A 23628-nucleotide genomic window follows, 5' to 3' on the forward strand; every position below is an offset into this window, starting at 1 on the left:
TACCATTCCCTCACGGTTTTGTTTTTGGGAACTCACGAGCAACTTCCCGATGGGTCACCCATCCTGGGAGTGCTCTCGTGCGCTACTCGCTTAACTTCGGAGTTCCCATGGAACCCGAAGTCAGTGAGCTCCCAAAAGGCCTCGTGCTAGGGCGGATCACTTCCCGAGCCCGCTTCACCACCGTAGCACGATATTGTTCGCTTTGGGCTTACCATTCCCTCACAGTTTTGTTTTTGGGAACTCACGAGCAACTTCCCAGTGGGTCACCCATCATGGGATTGCTCTAGCCCCCTTCTCGCTTAACTTTAGAGTTCCTACGGAACCCGAAGCCAGTGAGCTCCCAAAACGCCTCGTGCTAGGTAGAGATGAGAATATACATATAAGGATCACTCCCTTAGGCGATGTGGGATGTCACACTTAAGAAATTGAATGGTATGTATATTTATTAAGTAGCTTTAAATTTATTATTGTAGTTCGGATCGAGTTTTTGTTAGAAAAATATATTATTGTGGATTTTAATTGAATTTGAAGGGAGTAAAGTCACATTTTCAGTAAATTTTATAATAATTTTTTTTTTTTATAAATATAACACAACACCAAGATAGGGTCATTGCGCAAAAACATTTTGAGCGACGCCAAGATGGGGTCGTCATGCAAAAACACTTTGCACGACGTCATAATGTATACATGCATTGCAGAATTTGTTAAAATTTTGACGGTGCAATTGTAAAAAATAGGCGTTTTTTTTTATTTAAATTTTCCCAAATTTTGCCTGTCTCTCTTCCCTATCTTTCTCTCTTACTCAGTCTCTCTCATCTCTTCCCTCTAGCTTATCTTGCCTATCTCTCACTCAGTCTCGCGTAGCCTTCCTCTCGACTGCACCCAAGCAGCCTTCTCCTCATCCTTCCTTCCTCCCGACTGCACCCAGCCAGGTATCCATCTTTTCTTAATTCTTTATTTTTCTTCTTTCTAAGGTCAGAATCAGGCTTTAATGCCTTAATTTGAAGATTTTGGTATTGTAAATAGATTTAATTTAGAAAATTAAATTAGAAATTGGGGGTTTTAGTGTTAAATCGAATTTTGGAGTTTTTTCCTTGGACTAACAGCTCAAAATAGTACTCAAACTAGAAACATTAGACAAAGTAATACCACAGGTTCGTAACATGCTAATCTTTGATATATCACTTGTAGTCTTGTTTATAGTTCTCAACTGATGAGTTTGATTATTCACAGGATGGCTCTGTAGATCCTGATTCTTTGAGCACTAGCATTAGCACTGATATAGAACCTCTTCCAGGCCTTGCATCCATACTTGAAGAGCTAGTACAGGAAGATGGGTAAGGTTTTTGCATTTTTTGGTTTAGGAAGAGCTATTTCTGAATATTTTAATGGCTTTGATTGAGAGACAGTATTTATCTGAACATAAACTGCTGATAGTTACCAAAAACTAGATTTTGTCAGAACTTCTACAAAGTGTGAATAAAGAAATAAATGATTAACTACCGAACTCCATTCACGAACTCATACACAGAATTGAGGTCACAAGGATGACTTTTTTGGCAACAAACTGGTCCAGCCTCTTTTGCTTCTCATTAGATAAAAGTTAATTCATTATAATTTTCAAATAAATTATTTCAAAATTGTACTTTTAAGCATGAAGTTCTCCCAAGCATTGGCTGTGAGTAAATTATATGTTTTCAAAGACTGAGCGGTAAACTATTGTGGTTCAGATTATTAGTTTGTTAGGATGGTCCTGTTAGCTAGTTATGTTTTTCCTCTTAATTCCATTTTCCACTTTAGGTTTGCTCTTTTCGGACTTTGCAGATAAGTTGTTTGAGCCTCGACCGCCGTTGGATTTCAAACCACCTCCGGAGAAGAAAAAGTGCCCACCTTTGACAGGTCTATTAACCATGAAAATAAGTGGTTAGCATTAGACAGAGATCAATATTTGATTTATTCAGTACTAGAACACAACTCCTAAGTTGACGTTACATTTGTATACTCTGTATACAGAGATTAATATTTGATTTATGCAGTAGTAGTACACGACTCTTAAATTGAAGTTGCAGTTGTATACTCTGTATACCTTTTTTTTTCTTCCTTTTTTGCTAATTTGGGAAGTAGCTCAATTTATTTACTATTTCTTTCATCAATGTAGAATTCATTTCCAATACACCTCATCATGTGTGTCAAAGTTTTAAGCCTAACATATAAACAACACAAATCAGGTGATGTGGAATACATGTGGCCGTTGAATTTCACACGCGAGACAACATGTTTTGATACTATAAAAAATGTTAAGATTCTACCATAAAACCAATTAACAATAGAAAATAACATAATTTACTTAAATTCATGCGAGACTTATTATTCTATCAATATTAAATTTATTCTTAACATTATCTCTTTTTCTGACAACTGTAAGCTTATGAATTTTCGTTTGCAGATAAATTTCATCCGGAGGCAAGAGATTAGTCAAAGGATTCCTAGCAATCCGACAGATTGGTCAATAAAAAGCAGTACTTCTGATATCTGAAGCAACATAGGTATGTCGTTGGATCCGGTAGAGCAGCAATAATTGAAAATGAAGGAAAAAGTTGGTGACAGTATAATGCAGTGGAGGGCTATAACATAAGGACTTGGCTTCTCTCCCCTCTCAGTTCTTATATATTCATATCATTTTCTATTTGTGCGATCACGATTAAGCCACATTAATATTTTATATCATTATTATTTTTTATCTTATTATCTCTATAAAAAAATTAATATAAAATGTTGACGTGTCTTAACCGTGATCGCACAAAATAGGAGGAAATGAGAGTGTATGGAACTGGGAGGGCAGAGAAGCCAAGTCCATAACATAAGGGTGGTGTACGTTTTTCGAAAGAATAATGTTAGGTATATTAGAATTTTAAATTTAATTTTCAACTCAAATGATGTTTCACTAATAAGAAATAAGCACGTTAATTATCTTTTAAATAATAATTTAATTATCAACAAACATATCATTTAATTTACAAAATTTAATTTAAAAATGTGATCGCTCTAACCATTTTTTAAAGCTACCAGAGAAACATGCATTCACTAGCATGGAAAGGTGGGACGTAAAGAGGACAACTTTGGCTTACCATTCAATTGTTATAAAATTTACGTGTATGCCATCAAAGCCAAATGCTTAACCAACGGGCATGTTATACATTGCTTTGAAAACCAATCTTAAGTGTATCCAAACTTTAGTGAGTATGGAAGAAAATACGTAGTGTCTTACTTATGAGAATTGAGAGAAAAAACTCAATGAACTGAGAGAGAAATCCTCTTGAGTGAATCCATGAGAGGAGCATAGCCACCTTAGTGAGAGTTGAGTCACTTTAGTGAGATTGTTGCCTTTAATCTCATTATTCTATATGGTTTGCCACCCCCATTTTCCGTTCGTCAATATGGTTTGTTGGTTCTTCTTTCTGACGGTGGCTGCTTCGCGGCGATAGTGTGACTGTTTGGGTAGAGACAACTAGTTCCTGTGTTCAGATCTAGGGCTTCTTTCCTTTATGGCTGTTATGGGCTCTATTATTGGGCCTGGTCTTGTATTTCTTTATGTTTGGGTTGTTTTGGATTGTTTGTAGAGTTTTCTAAATAAGAATATCCTCACTTATCTACCTACGTGACGGAGGCCTACTAACTTCTTCATCGAAGGCCTCAAACGATTCACCATTGACTTGGTACTAACCTTGTTAAAGAGTGCAACTAATGGGTGCAGCTGGAAAGACCTGCACACCTACTACCCTTTATCAAACATTCCCGTTTCCATTTTATGCCGTTGTCATCTTCATTTTTTAATGAAATTAGCTCTGCTTGACCCAACAAAAAAAAAAATAGAGAAAGAATTGGAACGGATTTGTCATCTATGAGATTCGAACTTAAAACTTCGCATTTACAAGTGAAAATGAATATTATTAGATCGTAATACTAGGTGACATCTACTCTTAGATCATTTAATTTAGAAATCAAGGAAATTGCATTGGTTGATATTTTTTCCACTAAAAATCCACCAAGTGTTAGTAATTTAGTTGGTCAATTACTTAATCAATAATCAAATAATTTAGAACATGGAAAAAAAAAACCCAATTAGGTATTCCACATAAAGGGGTGTGTGAAGGCTGCCAACTTTATTATGTAACCCTAACCCGACTATGCTTGGTGAGAAATATGCAAGTACAAACAAGAGCTCGAGATTTCCTTATACATCTTAAATCTCAAGGGGTTGTGGGGTTGGCTACATAGAGAAATATCCAACTTAAGTTTTGGTGCCGCTTCAATCTATGCAAGTACAAACAACAAATTCTAACAGTTGCTTAATATATGCAATATTTCCTTGACAAATACAATTGCAAAAATAACCTAAAAAAACCTATAGAACGCGCGTATATAAGAAAAACCATAATGGTTATAGGACAAGTTTTTTATTATAAAAATTTATATTTCATCACAATCATAAATTGTAGTTCTTGCGTGCCACAAATTACACTTTGATATAATAATATGAGCAGCTTGTGATGATCGCACAAGGGCTTGTGACTCACGAAAGTTAGTGCAACGTGAGATCACATGCATATTTTGTAAAACATATGAAATGGTTGTTGATAATTGGATTATTATCTTAGTGTTGAGTAATGTATTTGTTTTCTATTGGTGACACATTCTTATTATATAGTTTATAATGAGAACTTTAGCGCATAGGTAGATAGTTATGTAGTTAATTAGCGATAAGTGAAGGATTTTCCTAGTAGATTATCATAGAATATCGCTTATATTCAAAATATGTAGTTTGTTAATTAGCAAAAATTAAGTACTTTTCGTCGTTGTATATGAAATAAAATGATGAAAGTATCACAAGGAAATGTTGGACATTGCATTAAGGTAAGGTAGCAAAAAAATATTATTAGAGGAGGTACACCAAAGCCTTACTCATAAACTGAAATAAAACATGTCAAGATCGTTTAAACAATTATACACGACTGAAATTACTAGGAAAACATGCGTACTACGACGGCGGATCCAAAACGCGCTGCCTGCCGAGTCTGAAACAGTAAGAAACTGTTTTGCTACTATCACACACCAACGGAAAAACAGAGATTTTCAAAGTTCAGCGCGAGTGTGGGCGAGAGATACAAAAAAAGGACCTCTTATCTCTGGCCTTTCTTTTTCCACAAGTCACCAAACATTTTTATGCCGGAACCCTTTCTTTTACCACTACCGAACCCATCGTCCAAGTCATCAGCAGGTGACCCCACAAAGCCCGCGTAGCCACCAGCTGATGTCTCAAATACTCCACCAAAGTGCTTATCCATGGAGCCACACCTCTCAGAAATCCTACCATTCATCTCCGCACCCCCGGCAAGTACTACAGCAGCAGCATCTGCTGCCTTTCTCCACTGCTCTGTCTGCACTCTCATCTTCTTTATTTCTGCTTCCAGAGCTTCCTTTGCTCCTTCTGTTGCCTGCAGCTTCGCATTCAACTGACCTGCAGTTGCCTTACTTGCTTCCAGCTCTTCCTCAAGCTGACTTAACTTCAAGGACAGTTCCTTTTCCTTTTCTTGGGCAGATAAAATATTTAATGCTGCTTCGTTTAGCTGATTCTTTAAACCCTGATTTTCTTCACCAAACACTTCTAGCTGCTTTGCTTTCTCTTCCAACTCAGCTCTTAGCATGTTTATCTCATCATTCTTCAAAGCTAGGTCACGTAAGACGGAAAGTTTCTCTGCTTCCAAAATTGATGGTGGTTCATCTGATACATCAACTGGTTTGGTTTCTTCTTCCACCTGATCAGTCTCACTAGGTTCAACCTTTGGCTCAACTGTAACTTTTTCTACCGGGACTTCATAAACATCAGTTTCCTTTTGGATGTCATCTGGAACTTCATCAGATGAACAACTTTCCGTTTTGTTAGAGTCTTGATTTTCCAGTAGAGGATGCGTTTCATGGATCTTCACTGGCTCAGAAGTCACAACTCGTTTCTTAGTTTTATTTTCCAGTTTCTCCTGTGCTTCTTTCTTTGCAGCCTCGGCTGAAGCCAACTGCTCTTTCAGTATCTTTAGCTCTTCTTGTGCTTGCCCAAGTTGGGATTCCAAATCAGCCAGGCGGGTTCCAATCTTCTTTTGGTTTAGTGGATCAGATTGTGTACCTCTTGGGGAACGGCGATCCCCTCCTAGCTTTGGACTTCGATCAGTTATTGGTCGATGATGGAGTGGATCTGAATCAGAGCTTGATGTCCTGAGCTGATGTGAGCCTCGAGGAGACGGCCTTTGAACCACTTCAGAGCCCCTATTCCCCAAAATCCCGACAAGAATTTTCCATCAGATACTAATTCCATTTTCATATGTAATTGCATATCTCTCAGGGTCAAGCTTAAGACATGTAATAAAAACCACTAGAGTTCAAATAATGGCCTGATTAAGCAAAAGAACCTCTTAGACACTAAATACAGATCACATTTAAGATCTTGATTGGTTCTGTTGTCAAGTTATGCTGCACAATGTACTCAAAAATGATAACCTTCGGACCAGCAAGGTTAAGAAGAAAAAAAAAATCTACTGCAAGATTAAGGAATATACATAAACACACATGGACACAAAAGCCAAACCCAGATTACGGATAATGAGCATTTTCTAACCTTGATCGCGGCATTTGCTGCGCTTAGAAGATTCGCTGAAGATGAAGGGTTGTGTTCTGCTAACTTGTGATCGTAAGAAAAAATGTAGTTAGAATAAAACACATAACTGAGTAATATAAGAATGATATTCGACATATACTGTCGTACTATCGACTAAAAACTCCATGCTCTTGCATATCAATGCTAAACATACTAGGGCAATTACAATCAAATATCCCTGCTAAGCACAGATCCAGCATAGTCTACAAGCACAGATGAACCCATCTGGAAAAATGATTTTCTAAAACACGTGACATGTTTCCGTTTTCGGGTGCTCTGTGCTCATCAGAAGGTAAATGGGAATGCAGATTTACACACCAAATGGTCCTAGTCTCCTAAAGAGAGAGAGAGAGAGAAAAAAAAAATGCAATGCATTTGAGTTGTTACATAATTCAAGGCTTAATTTCACTTTTACAAAACCCCATGCTCCGCATGGCCTGCATATCTCAGCTAGTATGCTTCTGGGACAGTGCAAAAGCTTTCTCAAAAGTCCCTCTTCCCCACATTATCAAATGCAGGCATATTTTTCAACCTAAAGAGCTGAAACTATTTCTTGGGGTTGAAACATTGCAGTGGCACTCTCGTCATTTGACATTTTTTGGCTCTAAAATTGCATCCACTTTTCTTTGGTTCCCCTGACAAAGCTCATGTGATGTGCAGGAACGCTGAAAAGTGGATTTTTTTTTTCTTTTTTTTTTTTTTTTGAGAACTGGGAATATTTCATTGCCAGGGCTGAAGCCAGAAGAAATAGGAAAGCCGCACCGGGCAAGCAAATACAAAGCTAATTAACTGGAAGCAAGGGAGGTAGGTAGGCACGGATCAAAACCACACCAGTCCATTACAACCACAAAAAACTAACTAGGTGGGCAAGGTAACCCGTCTTTGTTCAGGACCCTCACAAACGAAGATGGGGTCGGATGACCCAAACCAAGTTGCACATCTCCGCGCCAAAGTGCGACACAACAAAGTCCACCGCATTGTTTGCCAATCTTGGGATCAAAGACCAGGCACATGCGTGGAAGGCTCCCTTCAGCTGCCGTATCTTGCACACCGTAGGGAACACCTCCGAGCTACAATCCTTAATACTACCATTCACCCATGGCTATGATGATCATTCTGAATGTGTCCTATGATGATTATCATTTTATAAGATCGTGTCAAGCAATAATCAACCACGGCTAGCCAATTTCGTATTGCTTAGAGTTATAGTCGTTGAAGAATGTAAAGCCCTCCATCGGAAATCTTACCAAAACAAAAAATAGAACGGATCTTAATTTTTTTTCTATTGTGAATTGCACCCATGTCTTTTGTGATAAACCCCTACACCTTATAGGTTTTGTGTCGGAGTTGATTAGCAGTGGGCCGTTGATCCGCCCTTCTAAAGCTTAACAATAATAAAGTGAACGTATAGCCTTCAAATTGACACCACTAACCTCATGTACTTTATAAGAGGTGACTTTATTATTGATCTATGGAGTGAAACATTTCCAATCCATCAACAAAAGATTGAAGCAAACCAACTATCAAGGACTCTCAGAATCTCAAACATGCTGACACTGCATGTTTTAACCCAACTACACTCCTTTTTTCAGTTGTAATTTTACATTTTCTGGAGGGTCTCGAATTCTAAATGGAAGTTAAAGTCCCAAGAAAGTGTACCTCACACTTCCAAATAAGACAGAAAAAAAAATGCTAAGACTCAGATCCTTGAACAATAAACCAAGGGAAAGAAAAATTGTGAGTAATAAGATTTCAAATCCCCACCTTATAAAAATGCAAAAGCATAGAAATTGAGGAAATAATAGTAGAAATGTGGGAAGAAAATAATTCTCACCTTGCAAACTCTAGAAGTGCAGATTCCAGGCAAATAATGTCAGTGATCTGAGTGGCATCTCAACTGATGAACTCCATGAAAGACCTCGCCTTTTGAATATTAGGGACTAAAGAAAATAACCCATTTGCTAGAAAATGGTAAAGGATGGTTTCTTGAGCTCCACAAGTTGGGTTTTGGTGTTAAAAGATGACAGGTTTTTTCTTGAACATGAAAAACTAGGCGGTAAAAACTCAGCCCAGAAGAGAAGACAGCCTAGAGATTGAGAGAGGTCGCAAGTTTGAATTCAAGGTGAGTGAGAGAGTGACAGTGGTATTCAGCTTTTCAAGAAGGTGGGTGGAACAAGAAGAGGACAAAAGAGTAATTTTAAAGCATGGACTCACAATAATAATAACAAAAAAGAAAACTAATGAAAATTTTGAATTTTAACTATAAGAACAAAATAAAGTGTAATATGAATAGTATCATGATTGATTTTTTAATGTAAAAATATAATTTTTTTTTAAATAAACAGTACTAGGATTTTTTCGTTAAAATTTCCTGATAATAATCGATGCGAAAGTAAAGAATCTTTGGGAAAATCCAACTCTGCATTTGCATCGATCTTAATCTTTCTATCTTGTCTTTTTGTCTGCTTTTGAACTTGTTCAAAGTTCAAAACTTTTTTCAAAATCTCCTCAACGTTTTCTTCTTGTTTCTTTAACGACAATTCGTGCATTTAAAATCTCTCAATATATGTGCATTTTGACAATACGTCAATACGTGCGTTTATAAAGGCAGTGCATGCAAATAAATAGACTAGTTTGGAATCACCTCCTTTGTCATCGTTCATTCCAAACAATACATCCAAAACCAAAAGTGGAGTTTCTTCTGCACATTTTTATTAGTTCTGTCATTGATTTTATGTAGCTTTGTTTAATCCAATGATTAAAAACACCAAGAATGTGTAAGAAGTGAAAAATAATGGATAATAGCAAGTGGCTTTTTAGCACAATGATGGAAAGGTGTTGAGTCCTTATATAACAACGTGGGTTCAAATCTCGTCTGTGACTAATCTAATAAAATCTATTATTTGAAAAAAATAAAATTAATAAATAAAAATTATTTTCTTAAACAAAAATTCTAGAGATATCAAAAGTTATTCAATTGTTATCCCGACTCCCTGTCGTATTTATTTATTTATTTTATATTATTGTAAAACCATTTAAAATTCATTGTATGTGAGAGTGTTGGGAAAAGAATTGTGTAACTCTTACTAAATTCAAAACATAATAGATTTGCTTACCACAATAATTTGCGGTGAGCATTATCATCACATTTATGTCATTGAATTAAGTAGCGTATCTATATTTCGTTGAATTTTTTTTTTTTTTAAATTCGTATGGTGACCAGATTCAAATTTAACACAATGCAGCTTAATATTATTCCTTTGTTTATAATCTTTACAGCACTGGAGTGTGTAGTATTGTGTAGATACTATTACACTATGTTTGGATAAGGGAAATAAACATGGAGTTTTGGTAAAAGTTAGAATTTATAAATTGACATGCATCAATTCTCTTGTTTGGATTCATAAACATAGAAATTTAGAATTTCCGCGTGGAAAAAAAACTTGGAAATTGGGACCTCCAAATCCCAAGTTCAAATTCCATGTAAATAGGTGTCATTTCTCAATTTCTATGATTGAGAATTTAAAAATAACAAATTTCGTATTCAATTTCATTGTTCTTTTAGTTAACCAAACAAGAAAATTTATAAGTTCTAGAAAATAAAATCTCGTCATTTCAATTTCCGTCATTTTTAAATTCCTTAGTAATCTTAAATTTCTTCACCCAAACATAGTGTTAGGGAGTGTTTGTTTGACCTCCTTAATTTTTATTAGATTGGACTAGATAAATATTAGTGTAATCCTTGTTTGTTTCCATTCGGGACTAGTTTTAATGGGATTAGCTGAGACTCGCCTTCACTAAATGTGTCGCTAGCTGGGCTTAACGAGTCCCCTCAAAATCCATGGGACTAGTTAAGCACTTCCTTTTGTCCTGCTAGATTCACCTCCTCGACCTCGGTTTCGACGGCACATGCTTTAGACACAGCTTATCTCCGACGACGAACTCGTCAACTGTTTCATCTCCGCCGATTACCTCGATGAATGCGTCATCTCCGCCGATTACGTCGTCGACTGCATCTTTTTAGTCATCTTCTTCTTCCTCGCAATTGTTATGGCTGTGAAGCAACTCCTGGTGAGAGCATTTCTCTTTTTAGAATACAGTTTCAATTTTTGCACTTGAATTTGATTTGGCCGTGCTATGATTGTGAATTTCAATTTCTCTATGATTTTTTAGGTTAAAGAAATTATTAGGTTGTGGTATGATTTTTTATATCAATTTCTGTGAATTTCAGTTTCTATAATTTTGTATGATTTTTGTTTTGAAAAGCTTTGTTGGGTGATTTTTAATTTTCTTAGCCGCTGAGCTGATGGTGGATTTTGGATGATGACTTTGATGAACTAATTGGGTGATGAATGAGCTCGGATTGAGTGAGATTCTTTTCCTCTGTCACACCAAATACGTTGGCGACCATGAGAGCTTCTTCAGCGTTGGCGGCCATGCGTTGACTCCAAGGTCATACATCTGCAGGTTTAATTGGTTTCTAGGAATAACCCAACACCATGGTTGATTTTTCGGATTATGTTTGAAACCCAGATGAAGTTTTCGTTGGTGATATCATATTTGACTATCAGTTGGATCTACTTTGATATAGAAAATGAAAATATGGTTATTTGCTTACTCGATTGAATTATGTAATTTTAGTGTATATACTTGTTAATTTTGGTTGAAATTTTAATTGGTTTTTACTGCTTTGGTGTTGGATTTGAGAACTAGAAAATTTGGTTGAACTTGAAATTGAAGTTGAAGCAAATAATATGGACATTTTCTTATATATCACGGGATTTTTTTTTTTTTTTAAAAAAAAAAAAATTATCCTGCTTCTTAGTTCGGCACTACACCAAATGTCTCACTAAATCAATCCAACTTAGTCTAGTCTAAGCCAGTCCAGTTTAGTCCCTGAATCTAGTCTAGTGCGTTTGTTGCACCGGACTATCTCGGACTGGACTAGCTTCAGGGACTAAGCTGGACTGACTTAGACTAGACTAAGCTGGACTGATTTAGTGAAACGTTTGGTGCAGTGCCAGACTAAAAAGCAGAATAATGAAAATAATAATAATTAATTCTGTTTTTTTTTTCTTTTCTTTTTCTTGTTCTAGAACACTCTCTCTAGACTAAGAAACCTCTCTCTTCCCTTAGCCTTTTTTCCGTCCAAATTCCATAATTCTGGACTAAGAATCTCTCTACCCTCTCCCTTGTTTTTGTCCAAATTCCACAACTTTCAAGAATCTTATCTCATTGAGAGAGAGAACCTGCACATCCAGGGAGGCTAATGCAGCAACCAGATTGGCTCCAGGTTCTAGGAGGTCATCTGCGACGAGCACGGCATTGACCCCATCGGAACGTATCGCGGAGACACCGGCTCCGATCTCTAGCTCAAGAAGATCAACATCTACTACAATAAGGCCTCCGGCAGCAGGAACGTCCCCTGCGCCATCCCCATAGATCTTGAGCCCGGTACCATGGACAACATCCAATTCGCCCCCTTCGACCAGATCTTCCGCCCTGACAACTTCGTCTTCGGCCAGTACGACACCGGCAGGTCAGGTCAGTTTCTGCTTAGTCTGGTGGTGTGATTTCGCAGGATAGAGGATGCTAGAAGAGGGAGATGACGTGATTCTAGGACACGAGCAACCATGAGAGAATGAGAGAAGTAGATAGAGGAGGTGAGAGCAGAGTGAGGCATCTTAGCTAGTCCCATGGTTTTGGAGAGGACACACTAAGACCAGTTAGCCCCGTTGTTAGTCGAGGCGAGTCCTCGCTAGTACCATTAATGTTAAGTCCCGAGAGCAAACAAACACGGATTGCACTAAATCTTTAATCCAATCCAATCCAATGAAAGTTAAAGAGGGCAAACAAACGCCTAGTGTAAATGACCCCACTAGATTGCCAAGTTGCTCATACTTTCACAATTATAATTTCCTAGTTATATCATGGTGTTTAAGAAAAGATAGTATCATGTTAATATGATTTAGTGTTGCACTAATTGACAATAATGCAATGGGGTCACATTATTATTACAATAAAAAGACAAGATCATATGTTATGATGGTTTAGTGTTAATTTACACAAGAATCAAAACCTATTGGTTTAACTTGGTATCAGAGTAGTCGTCTCACGTTTGAAATCTAATGGTTGTGCTCTATGTAATCCACATGTGATCTATGTCATCCTATTTGTGTTGTCCACGTGTTTGGCGTGAAATTCGCCACACATGAACGGGTGTGTTGAGAATGAATCTACGTTGATGGGAGGAGGGACCTTGTACGGGCTTATAAGCAAGTTGAGTTACTCATCATATTGCCAATTGATTTTATGGTAGAATCTCAACATTTTTTATCCTACCCCTAAACCTCCTAGAGGTTCCATTGGTACTCTCATTCGTATGCGTTTATACTATATTTTTAGACTCAATTTGCTACAAAATTTAGAAGGCATTGGACTCAAAAAATAACTAAATGAAGTACATTTGAAATCGCAACAAAAACATAACATCCGAGATCCATTATATGCAACGAAATATTTGAAATTCACTTGTTTTCTCTCTCTTTTTTTATTCGAATCTTGGCATTGAGCATTACCATTTGGCTCTCAATCACTCAATATGTTTAAAGGCACACTTCAAATTCAAGATGACTTCAGTATTAAAGTAGACGGGATTTGGCTGCCTTCCTTGTCAATGTATAAATTTGCAGCCCCTAAAGCTTCGTCTAGAGAAGATAAATTCAGGGTGGATACTTGTATTACTTGCATTTGTACACGGAGTTCGTAATTCAAATTAAAATGTACAAAATTGATATTTGTTAAAAGAAAAAAATACATTCATTTCCGCCTTAAATTTCTAATAAATATTAATTTTTATGGTACATTTCATATTTATTTCAAAAGTTTTGTTGTTTCAAACAATAGATATTTTGAAAAGAAAAAAAAAAGTGATAATATTATTGAAATACAAGCAATTGACAAAACAATAAGTTCTTCAATCCAATATTGTAAGAGACGTGACAATGAACTCTGGTTAAACTTCCATAGTGACCAGCCCCAACATAACCTTTGAGATGAATCCAAACGCAAACTAACATAATCTAGAGAAAATTAATACTTAAAAAGAAGAATCAAGAATCAAAGGCAAAACCTTGGGTATGGAGAGAGAGCAACGAGGGCCTTGCACATTCAAATGTTCTAGTTACTTGTGGTGAAACCCTAACTTTGGTCGGAAGCCAGATTTGACAAGGTCAAATTATTAGCAATGCCTAGGTACTGATTTATCACTCTAAGTGATATAGGGGCATTTGTGCAGTGCAATAATGTAGGTAAACAAAGAGTGAGGAATGTAGGTCATTGTGTGGTCCTCACTCAAATTGCAAAGCTTGAAAAGTTTGAATCTTATGGAAATGGAACTAAAAGAGTAGCTGAGTTCTGTGAAATTATAGAACCAGACACTGCATGTGAAGGTTAATGGTTTATGATATCCCTTCACCTTCTTTGAGGCCCGGTCTCATAAAATCCACCTCCACCTCACATTTCGACTGTTAGCTGTTGGCACTCACCCTCGCTCTCGGAAACCTTTTGGAGTTAATAGGAAGAAATGGAAGCAAATTGTGTCTGAGTTGAAGGTAGAAGATAGAGTACTTTTAGACTAAGGTTCTAAAAATCGATAGGCGCTAGTCGGGCGGAGGGTAGGGGCCTAGCGCCTAGGAAGGCTAGTTGGGGCCTAGGTGGATTTATGTAAATTTATTATATATCTTGTAAATAAGTGCCTATTTACACCTAAAAAAAACTATACTTGTATGGATAATAAAAGAATGATAAAATGCAAAAATAGAAGTAGAAGAATACACAAATTATATACATCCAAAAAGTTCAATATTTAAAAAAACAGTAAGCATATAATCATAATGAGGAGGATTTGGATGATAGACTAAATTTTTCTTGTTCATGAATCATGATCCTTGCATTGGATTGGACATCAACTAAATTATTTAACCTTATTCCATCTAGTTTATTTCTTTTCTTTGTATGTATCCCCTCAAAAGTGCTCCAATTCGTTTCACTATTGGATGAACTTGTAGTAAATCCATCATTTACAAATTAGGTACACCATTTCCATAAGTATACCATCATGAAACCAAAAAAGAAAAAAGCATACAATTAATTAAAATAAAAAATAAAAAAACCGCCTAGGACCGCCTAGGTGCCGCCTAGCTCTCCACCTAGGAGCAGCCTAGCTCTCCACCTAGGAGCCGCCTAGGACCGCCTAGCTCGTGACCAATTTTTTTAAAAGATGTGTCCAAAATTGGGGTGGGCCTTCACCGCCTAGGCCGATTTTTAGAACATTGTTTTAAACCTACTCTAATCCTTGGAGTAAAACTCAAATTTTAGATTCCCAACTTGCTCCAACTCTTGGAGCAAATATGAGTTTCATTTCTGGGGGCAAAAATTAGTCCAGGATTTCCCCAGGTTAGTAGGGGCTGGGCCACCATATATGTGTATTTTTTTTAGTTTTATTTTTATAAATTCATTGAATGCAACCGTAAAAAAAAATAAAAAAATAAAAAAAAAAAAGATCTAATGGTCCAAATTTAAATTCAACGGCTAAAGTAATTAAAAAAAATAATTATTTTATGTATTTTATATTCTTTCATAGCATTCCACGAGTTTCATAGTGTCGGTTTAGTGATTTTTCAGTATTTATCGAAATCTAAATATTTTTAGGTTAAAATGTTTATAAAATTAAATTAGAATAGTCTACATAATTTTTTTTTTAAAGTTACTTCTAGAAAGAAAAAAATATTCTAAATTCATTCTTTAATAATCTCGGACTAAAAATTTAACGCATGAGGGTTGGAGGAGAAAAATTGTTTCTGGGTTAAAACCAAAATTATCTGGGTTAAAATTTTAGGTTTTAACCCAAGGATTGGAATCTGTTTGAATTTCTTTTGAAAACTGAAAACTCAAAAAATAGCTTTCAACTTTTGATTTGTAGTTTTTAGTTTTTAATAGAATGAAAACTCAAAACTTAAAAACTAAAGATGAAAACGAAATAATTATCAAACAGCTGAAAATTTGAGTGATACCAATAATACAAAATTCAAACTCCCATAATGGACCGGAAAATTTAAGTGCTATAAGAGTGATTCTTATTTTTGAATTCAATGAGTGTGATACGTATACAACAAATGATGAGAGAAAAAAGACGCAACCATCATAATATAAGAAAAAGAAAAAGTAGACGACTCTCAAATTTAATATATAAAAATCACCCTTATCAAACTTACATTAGCGTTAATAGTGTAATACGGATCAAATTCACAATGCCTGATTCATATATATAAAAATCACACACCTAATTCACTATACTCTTCCTACTGGCTTCAACTTAGATACAATTTGCTTCCATTTCTTCCTATCCACTCCCAACTTTTTAAAAGATAACTTTCCTTTCACCAATAATTCATTGTTTACAAAACTTGGCGGTTGTCTTGTAATCCATCTTTTCCCAATCAGATGTAGGTTTTCTTTTTGTCTCTTTAAATTGATCCCAAGCATCCAATCGAAAACCTAAGTACGACTTTCTTTTGTGAACAATTTTGGGCCTCACTTCGCTGCCGAACTTGGATCCTCCGACATGGAGCGGAATAGAAAGACAATGGATTAGGATTTAACTCCCTCCGATGTAACCATACCAAACATCGCCAGTTGTTTAGAAACAAATTAAATTAAGTTTTATGCACATCAGTCTTACAATTCGCAGTCATGCACTGGAAGTTCAACCGTTTCTTTTCAAACACACGGGGTTGGGGTGCAAAGAACTCCATTTCACAGCCGATGTGGTACCAACGAGGCACACAATTTAAAACAAGCAAATAGAATGAAATCAATCCTCAGTACTCGCTAATCGAGCTGTAATGAGAAGAAATCATAAAGAAATAGCAAAACCAGAAGCCTTTCATTTCACTAGAATAATCTGTTTTCCTTTCGCATCTATATAGAAACATAAGAGGGGCTGAGAAAGTGAGGGAGAATCATCAGTACCTTGACCTTTTGACTAGTTGCGTGAATTTTCGTTCTTCTATTTTTGTGCAGTTTCCGTGCTCGAGACTCAGCTAGCAAACTGCAGTGGCCACACCATATCTATTTCAGAGTTTACTATCGGTAGTATCTTGACTTAGCCTACTGCCAGGAAACTCCAGGTCCACTGGCCGCCGCTCTAGCCTCAGCCAGTGAAACTGCCATGGCCAGCATCATCTGCTCCTCAAAACTCTCGGGAACAATAGGACCTGGGGCATTTGAAAGATCGCCCTCAATCTCACTCCCCGTTGGTGGTGCAGATGTACTTCCGACATCTTCTGTTGTGTCAGAACTTGCATAACTCATCTGTGTTGTGTCAGCATTCCATTCTCTGTCATCCTGCGTCAAAGCCATCCTGTGATTGATTGACATTTCAGAAGAGGTCACTGCAGTTTGATAATTCCCGGGTTCTCCGTCCACCCTGTTGGAAAACCTGCTAGTGCCAGGAACCATACTAACCCCCGACACATTGCCGCCAGGACTAGTGGAGGATTCTCCACTCGTTTGCTGTCGTTCCGCAAGGGCAGCTATTGCACAGGCAAGACCCCCCGATGGTGAAGATGAACCGGAAACTGAAGCCATGGCTTGTGAGACAAGGTTTTGTCTTGTGACAAATTGTTCAGACGGAGCAGCATCTACGTAAGATGGAGACTTATGTCTCCCATTCTCCTGAAAACACAAAATTGTTGTGCAATACAGAAGAGTTGGAAGGCCGAAAATTTTACATAATGGATTAACAGATATATTTATTATATATAAAAAATAAAAATAAAAACAAAAGGAAAAACGAAATAAAATAGGTGTGATCCTGGTACAAGGGAAGTATACAAGAGAAAATACCCCAAAAAACTAATATCGAACAAAGCCAAAACTTCAAAATCTCCCAGTCACTCAAATTAGGCAATTGTTGACTAAATGACAACTTTTATTACATCCACTTATATTTAATGTAACACAACCAATGCACACACATATATCTAGTATCTAAAGTGAGGTATAAACTTCAAATACTACTAAATTACTTGTAACTATCACAAATCAAAACAGTTATCGGTTGCATCATCAATGACAACAACACCAAAACATTTGAAATACTCGAACTCATGTTCAAAATATACATATTTTTTAGATAATTGCTGTAAACAAGATTCCTATGGCTGGATAGAAAATGTTGTGTTCATTATGTTATATCACTTTAAGAGTTTTACATCTAGGAATATAAATGTTTACAGAATTTTGCAACCAATAGCCAGGATGCAATCAACAAATTTTGGGAACAGCAACAATATTTTCTCCGTTGAATACTTTTCATCCGTATTAGAAATACTGCATATTTCTTATATTTCCTAGTAACCACTCATTTAAAGTTCTACACTAAATATTAAAGTAGGATTATTAAATATAAAGCTTAGATAATTCAACCATTATCTACATAGAGATATCTTTAACTCAAATAGTTTGATATGAGGGAGCTTCAACTCAAAATAGTTTATTTATGTCTGATACGCATGTCAAAAGTACAAGCTCCAACACTATACATATTACAAACTGAGCATTTCAGCCTCAAGGATATGCAATTCACAACTCTCTGTTCACATAAGCATTCTTGCCTTCATTTCACTATTGGTTGTCACCGTGTCAGTCAAGTATATCACTACGTACTAAGCTCCAGTTAAAAGTACTCACTAAAAGTCTCATTACCTTCATAGAAGCACTTAAAGACCACATAATAGATTTCAATGTAAATAAATAAGTTAAGAGAATCATCAAAAAGCATTTGGTTTCAATTTGAACAGTGTAACACATGGTTTCCATACAGTTCGTAATGAAGCTTATTTCAAACAGGACTCGTGATTTCAACAAATTTACAACGTTTACCTGAATAGAAAGCCAAACTGCTTCCATGACCATTATTTCCTCAAGATCCAGATCGAATTCATCCTCCCTGCAGTTTCAGAATTTAAAATAGAAATTAGGATCATGGCTGGCAATCAATTGTGCCATATCATGCTTGAGTCGTATTCAAATTGTCATGTATCTTTTAAAACAAACACTCATAAGAGCCTTTTAATCTAAAAAACTCTGGCATGTATGATGTGAAATGCCAGATAATTCCATGCTGAAAAATGTTAATTTTTCCACACACAATTGCACTACATAGGTAGAGACATGGAGAAAGGTGCATGAATAAATGGTTGTGATATGGGAAACCTGAGAACCTATTCACTCGTACACAAACTAGGATCCAACTAGTTAAAGTTCCATGAAGATATGGAAACCTATTCTGACTATTATGCTGCAGTAATTTCCTCCTCTTTTGTTTTCTTTTTATTCTAAATGCAAACATATATTTTTCTAATCTACAAACTAGGGCAAGATAACACAAGTAAACAGATGTTTCATTCTCACATTTCGAATCCCAATTGGTTCCATGGTTAAACACATAGACCAGAAATAAAAAGATAAATTAAAGTAAATTAAAATGTACACCTGTACACTCTTGGAGGTGGCGGTTGGGTACACATTGACACAGCACATGAATCTTGAGAAGGAACTATTTCCTCTCCTTCTTCTGGAGAAGTGGAGGATCGAACTGCCAGAAAACTTTGTCATTACGTAAACAAATGAATACCTGTACAATAATAGAATCTGCAATCTTATTGTTAGCATACCGGTTACTGAGCTGTATTCATCTTCCATTGGTGCCATGCTTCTTCTTGGAGAGCTTATTTGTCTTTTCTGCATTCTTTCTTCTTCATCCTGAAGTTCTTGCTGCCGCATCCTAATTTTTGCTTCTATGACTCTTTGTTCTTCCTGCAGAGTTTTCAGAAATGTAAATAATTTTCAAGTTCCATCCAGTGGACAAAATCAGTAGAACAAGAATCCATAAATTCAAAATAAAATCAATTTTTTATGACAGATCTATGCTTACAATTTGCTCCAGGCCCTTCTCTTCCTTTGTTTTCACACCACGGAACTCCACAGCATAATTGGTGGTTTTACAAAAAGGGCACCTAATTATGCTAAGTAAAACAAGCACAAAGAGCTGAAAGTAACAAATGAAAAAGGACAGTTTTCACATTACAAATTTCAAATTGCACTTCAAAATTTGAAGGTATAACATCAATAACAAAGGATACTGCGTAGGACGAGTTGAATTAGGAACTTTCATCTGCAGGAAACACTCTGCAAGGAAATGGAGATTGATGAATTCACATGCAAATATTTACAGCCGACATATCAAATGTCAAAATTTGCATGATTGTAACCTGTACAAATGCCTTTCATGCAGCATCTTGATCTGTTAAGACTTGGATAATACTGAAACAAGAAAAGAAAAGGATGGAATAGGATAGTCAGAAGACTTACACAACAACAATAATTACAAAATAAAATTCAATTTAACTTTTTTCAGAAATTCAAATTCTGTGAGTTCTTCAGAGAATGGTGTCTAAGAAAAAATAAAAAAATAACTTCCCAGTTACAATGTACCGAAAATGTGGCAAAAAATATTGCTTTAAAATTTCAATTTAGTTCTGTATGGAGCAAAAGGCAGAGGACAAAGAATACCAAGAAGGAAAGTACAAGAACAATAAAAAGGATCACGGTAGAAGTCAAACCAGAAAGCAAATTGGACATTCTTCATGATCGAAAGTGCATTCTTCATCTCCAGGATAGCAAGGAGCAAGCTTGGACTCAAGTATGAGCTTCTTCAGTTTCTTATGATCCACATCCTTGTGGTGGTAAAGCCCCTGAGGCCTTGTGTATTTCTCATCAATCACCTGTCTCCTTCTTCCGAGCTTATTACCCATCCAATATGATTCTCTTCTTCTCACTTATTCTTCAATTTGTGAAAACAAATCAATGACAGTAACAAGAATAACATACCACTTTCTCGCGGTCAAATTTCTATGAAGAACAAAAACATATTATTGTACAGTCAACATTACTTTGGAAAACTTCAACGAGAAGCTAGAATGTGGTATTAACTATTATTTTACAACGCATTTAGCAAACCAGTAAAATGCTTTCAATTGAACAGCCAACATTTGCATCCAAATGAAACCCTCGGAATCCTGCAGTGGATTAAGACAAAAGCAACAGCCTCATCATAAAGTCTCATATCATAAACTTTACAGCAAAGAATTCAACTGACCTCACTTCGGTGCCAAAACATATTGTCACAATCGTATTAGTAAGAATGCACAAAAGGTAGAAACTAAACATAGAAATTGAAGTCATCCAAATGCTTTTCTTTAGGAACAAACGAGCAAAGAATAAAGTAGATAATACGCGCAAAGACTCCGAACAAAACTTCAAACTACAATCAAGCACGTACACTGCAGCAAGAACCCGAAGAAACCTAACAGAACTTCAAACTACAATCAAGCACGTACACTGCAGCAAGAACCCTAAGAAACCTCACAGAATACCCCGAACCATGTCATCTTTACTAAAGACGCTACGTCTGCACTTCAATTGACGGCAATTTTCCTCCTCTGAATAACATTGCCAGAATTGTAAAATCGAAAGTGAAGACAAAAAACTCCGAAAAGAAGCCCCGAACTCCATTACAAAACAATGAAAGCTCAACAAACAAAGAAAATGAAGCACAGGTCCACTGAAAACGCCGCACTCGGCGGAGGAATGTGAAGAACCCTAATTTAAATGGCGGCAGCACTTCCAGTTCCAAGTCCCAATTGGCAACAATCTGCTTCCAAAACACAACTCGGCAGCAGCACTTCCAGTTCCAAGTCCCAATTGGCAACAATCTGCTTCCAAAACACAACTCGGCAGCAGCAAAAACACAAAATGGAACCCAAACCCCCCAAAATTCACTTCAAAATTCAAAATTTCCACTTCCAAATTCCAAAAAGATTCAAAGAACACAATAATTACGAACGAACAATAGTTTAGCCGGACGCAAAGCTTGCAATTAAGCTCAAAATTCAGAAAAGCAGTAACAATAAGCAATCGGAAACCAAATAACGAACCTTGGAATTCTTGAGAGCAGAGAAGAACGGTTCCAGATTTTAGAGAGAGAGAGAAAGGAGAGAGAGTCTCTTGGGGAGAGACAGGAAAGAGATGAAGTCGGAAGAGTTGCTTGCTGACGAGAACAGGAACACGATTACAACTTTCTCTCACAGAGACAGAAATTTCCTCTTTTTCTTTCCTTTTTTAATTTAATTTTTTAAAATAAATAATAATTTCGATGCTTTTTTTATATTTTTTTAGTGCTTGTGTTTGTTCCCTTTCGGCCTCCGTGGTTTATCCGACGGAAAGTTTAATACAAAATTAAGAGAGAGAGAGAGAGAGAGAGAGAGAGTCGGCAGCAGGCAAGGCGAGGCAGGCAAGGGACGGTGGAGTAGCCGACGAGTAAAGAATAAGTAAAAGCAGGAGAAGCTGTTTCCCTTCCACGCGCCTTTTTCCCGCGTCCCTCTCACTCCCGCTTCTTTTATTTTTTTTTATTTTTTTTTTCTAATTTTTTTTTTGTCTGATATTTTATGCTTTGATTTTTGGGTGTTGTTTCCGCCTCGCCTTCGCTATCCTGTGCTTGGCTTTTTGAAAAAGTATAAAACGATGATTTTACGTCTTCATTTGTTCTCTCCCACCAGGCGCAATTTGTCTGATGAATAATGATCATTAGGTTTTGTTTTATAGAAGGGATGGATGATAATATTTGATTATTCTTCAATGTTAGGTTAGAGTTATTGAATTCGGAATTGTATTTTTTTTTTATTTTTAGAAACAAAATAACATTAAGAGAGGATAAAACCCCGGGAACACTCAAGGCCCCTAGAGTCAAACAACAAGGCGTTAGTAGCTGCCAGAGGTGCACATCCAATCCAAGCATGGAAGTTATCTGAACCATACTCACACGAAGTGATGGCATCAGCTACAAAATTAGCTTCCCTTAAAATATGCTTCCAAGTAATAGAGTCGAAAGAAAAGGCCAGCCATTTGATATCTTGAACAATAGCACAGATACGCCAAGGAATGCTACATTTTCCCATGATTGCCTCAATGACAATCTTCGAATCCCCTTCAATCTTGACCTTCTTTAAACCCCGCGATCTGGCCACCAAGAGAGCATCCCTAGCAGCCAAAGCCTCTGCAACTGTAATTGTGTTTTGACCTAGATTTCTCGAACCCTCCAACCAAGGTTGACCTCAATGGTTTCTAATGACAAAACCTGCTGCAACACAAGTAACTACCACAGAGGCATCAAAATTTATTTTATGGTAATCAGAATTCGGGAGATGCCATCTGATTTTACTGTTATTCTTATGATGGCTTGCCACCCTCGCTTTGGAATTAGCTAGCAAGAAATTTTTAGCTCGAGTGGTCAAAGCCTTGAAACTGTGAATTGGGTTTGGCTTTATCTGATTAAACACAAAATCATTCCTATCATTCCACACTTGTCACTAAATAAAAAGAACCTTACTAATATCAAATAGGTCATCTTTGTCTATACAATCAAGGCTATTAAGCCAGTCATTTAAACTTGGGGCAAGGGAAATAGCAGGCAGCTTATTATCAATCTTCCACAACTCCTAAGCAAACGGAAAAGATTTAAATCTATGGCCATGGTCCTCCTCGGCATTATTACACAAGGGACATAAGCTAGAATTGTTATTGTTGAATTTATTTAATTTAACATTAGTGGTTAGCTTATTTCTCACCAACAACCAACCAAAAAAACTTAACTTTGTAAGGAATATTTAGTTTCCAAATTATGTTAAGGAGTCCCTTAAACATATGACATTGATCATCATCAATTTGAATTATGTGAGCTGATTTAACTGAGAACTCCCCATTAGAGGTAGGGCCCCAAATAAGCTTATCTTCAACAT

The 23628-nt window shown here is 36.5% G+C and overlaps 2 protein-coding genes and 2 long non-coding RNA genes across 10 annotated transcripts; 2 read left to right on the top strand and 2 right to left on the bottom strand.

Annotated features, from left to right (window-relative positions):
• Positions 1-776: 776 nt before the first annotated feature.
• On the top strand, positions 777-2096 carry LOC137722765 (uncharacterized). The gene is made up of 3 exons (XR_011066787.2): positions 777-932; positions 1234-1337; positions 1801-2096. It is a non-coding gene; the product is annotated as an uncharacterized LOC137722765 (long non-coding RNA).
• A 2786-nt stretch (positions 2097-4882) lies between these two features.
• Positions 4883-8855, bottom strand: LOC137727102 (interactor of constitutive active ROPs 4-like). Of its 2 annotated transcripts, none has more exons than XM_088694213.1 (3): positions 8541-8855; positions 6668-6730; positions 4883-6318 (listed from the first exon to the last, which is right to left on the bottom strand). In XM_088694213.1, exons 2-3 carry the CDS (start codon positions 6679-6681, stop codon positions 5181-5183), a joined length of 1152 nt encoding a protein of 383 aa, XP_088550339.1. In that variant the 5' UTR covers positions 6682-6730; positions 8541-8855; the 3' UTR covers positions 4883-5180. The 2 variants fall into 2 exon arrangements, with proteins under 2 accessions (XP_088550339.1, XP_088550340.1); XM_088694214.1 differs by having other exon boundaries at positions 6668-6723; positions 8541-8842.
• Positions 8856-10474: 1619 nt separating this feature from the next.
• LOC148696723 (uncharacterized) lies at positions 10475-11333 on the top strand. The gene is made up of 2 exons (XR_015962017.1): positions 10475-10777; positions 11002-11333. It is a non-coding gene; the product is annotated as an uncharacterized LOC148696723 (long non-coding RNA).
• Positions 11334-16633: 5300 nt separating this feature from the next.
• On the bottom strand, positions 16634-22310 carry LOC137726223 (E3 ubiquitin-protein ligase DA2L). Of its 6 annotated transcripts, none has more exons than XM_068465115.2 (10): positions 21769-22133; positions 20765-20850; positions 20395-20615; positions 20044-20095; positions 19915-19960; positions 19707-19788; positions 19447-19588; positions 19265-19367; positions 18653-18719; positions 16634-17443 (listed from the first exon to the last, which is right to left on the bottom strand). In XM_068465115.2, exons 3-10 carry the CDS (start codon positions 20584-20586, stop codon positions 16877-16879), a joined length of 1251 nt encoding a protein of 416 aa, XP_068321216.2. In that variant the 5' UTR covers positions 20587-20615; positions 20765-20850; positions 21769-22133; the 3' UTR covers positions 16634-16876. The 6 variants fall into 6 exon arrangements, with proteins under 6 accessions (XP_068321216.2, XP_068321215.2, XP_088550342.1 ...); XM_068465114.2 differs by having other exon boundaries at positions 20725-20850; XM_088694216.1 differs by having other exon boundaries at positions 20725-21454; positions 21517-22034.
• Between the last annotated feature and the right edge of the window lie 1318 nt (positions 22311-23628).

The sequence above is a fragment of the Pyrus communis genome, chromosome 5 (genome assembly GCF_041283825.1).
Source record: "Pyrus communis isolate YQ-2024b chromosome 5, ASM4128382v1, whole genome shotgun sequence".
NCBI lineage: Eukaryota > Viridiplantae > Streptophyta > Magnoliopsida > Rosales > Rosaceae > Pyrus > Pyrus communis.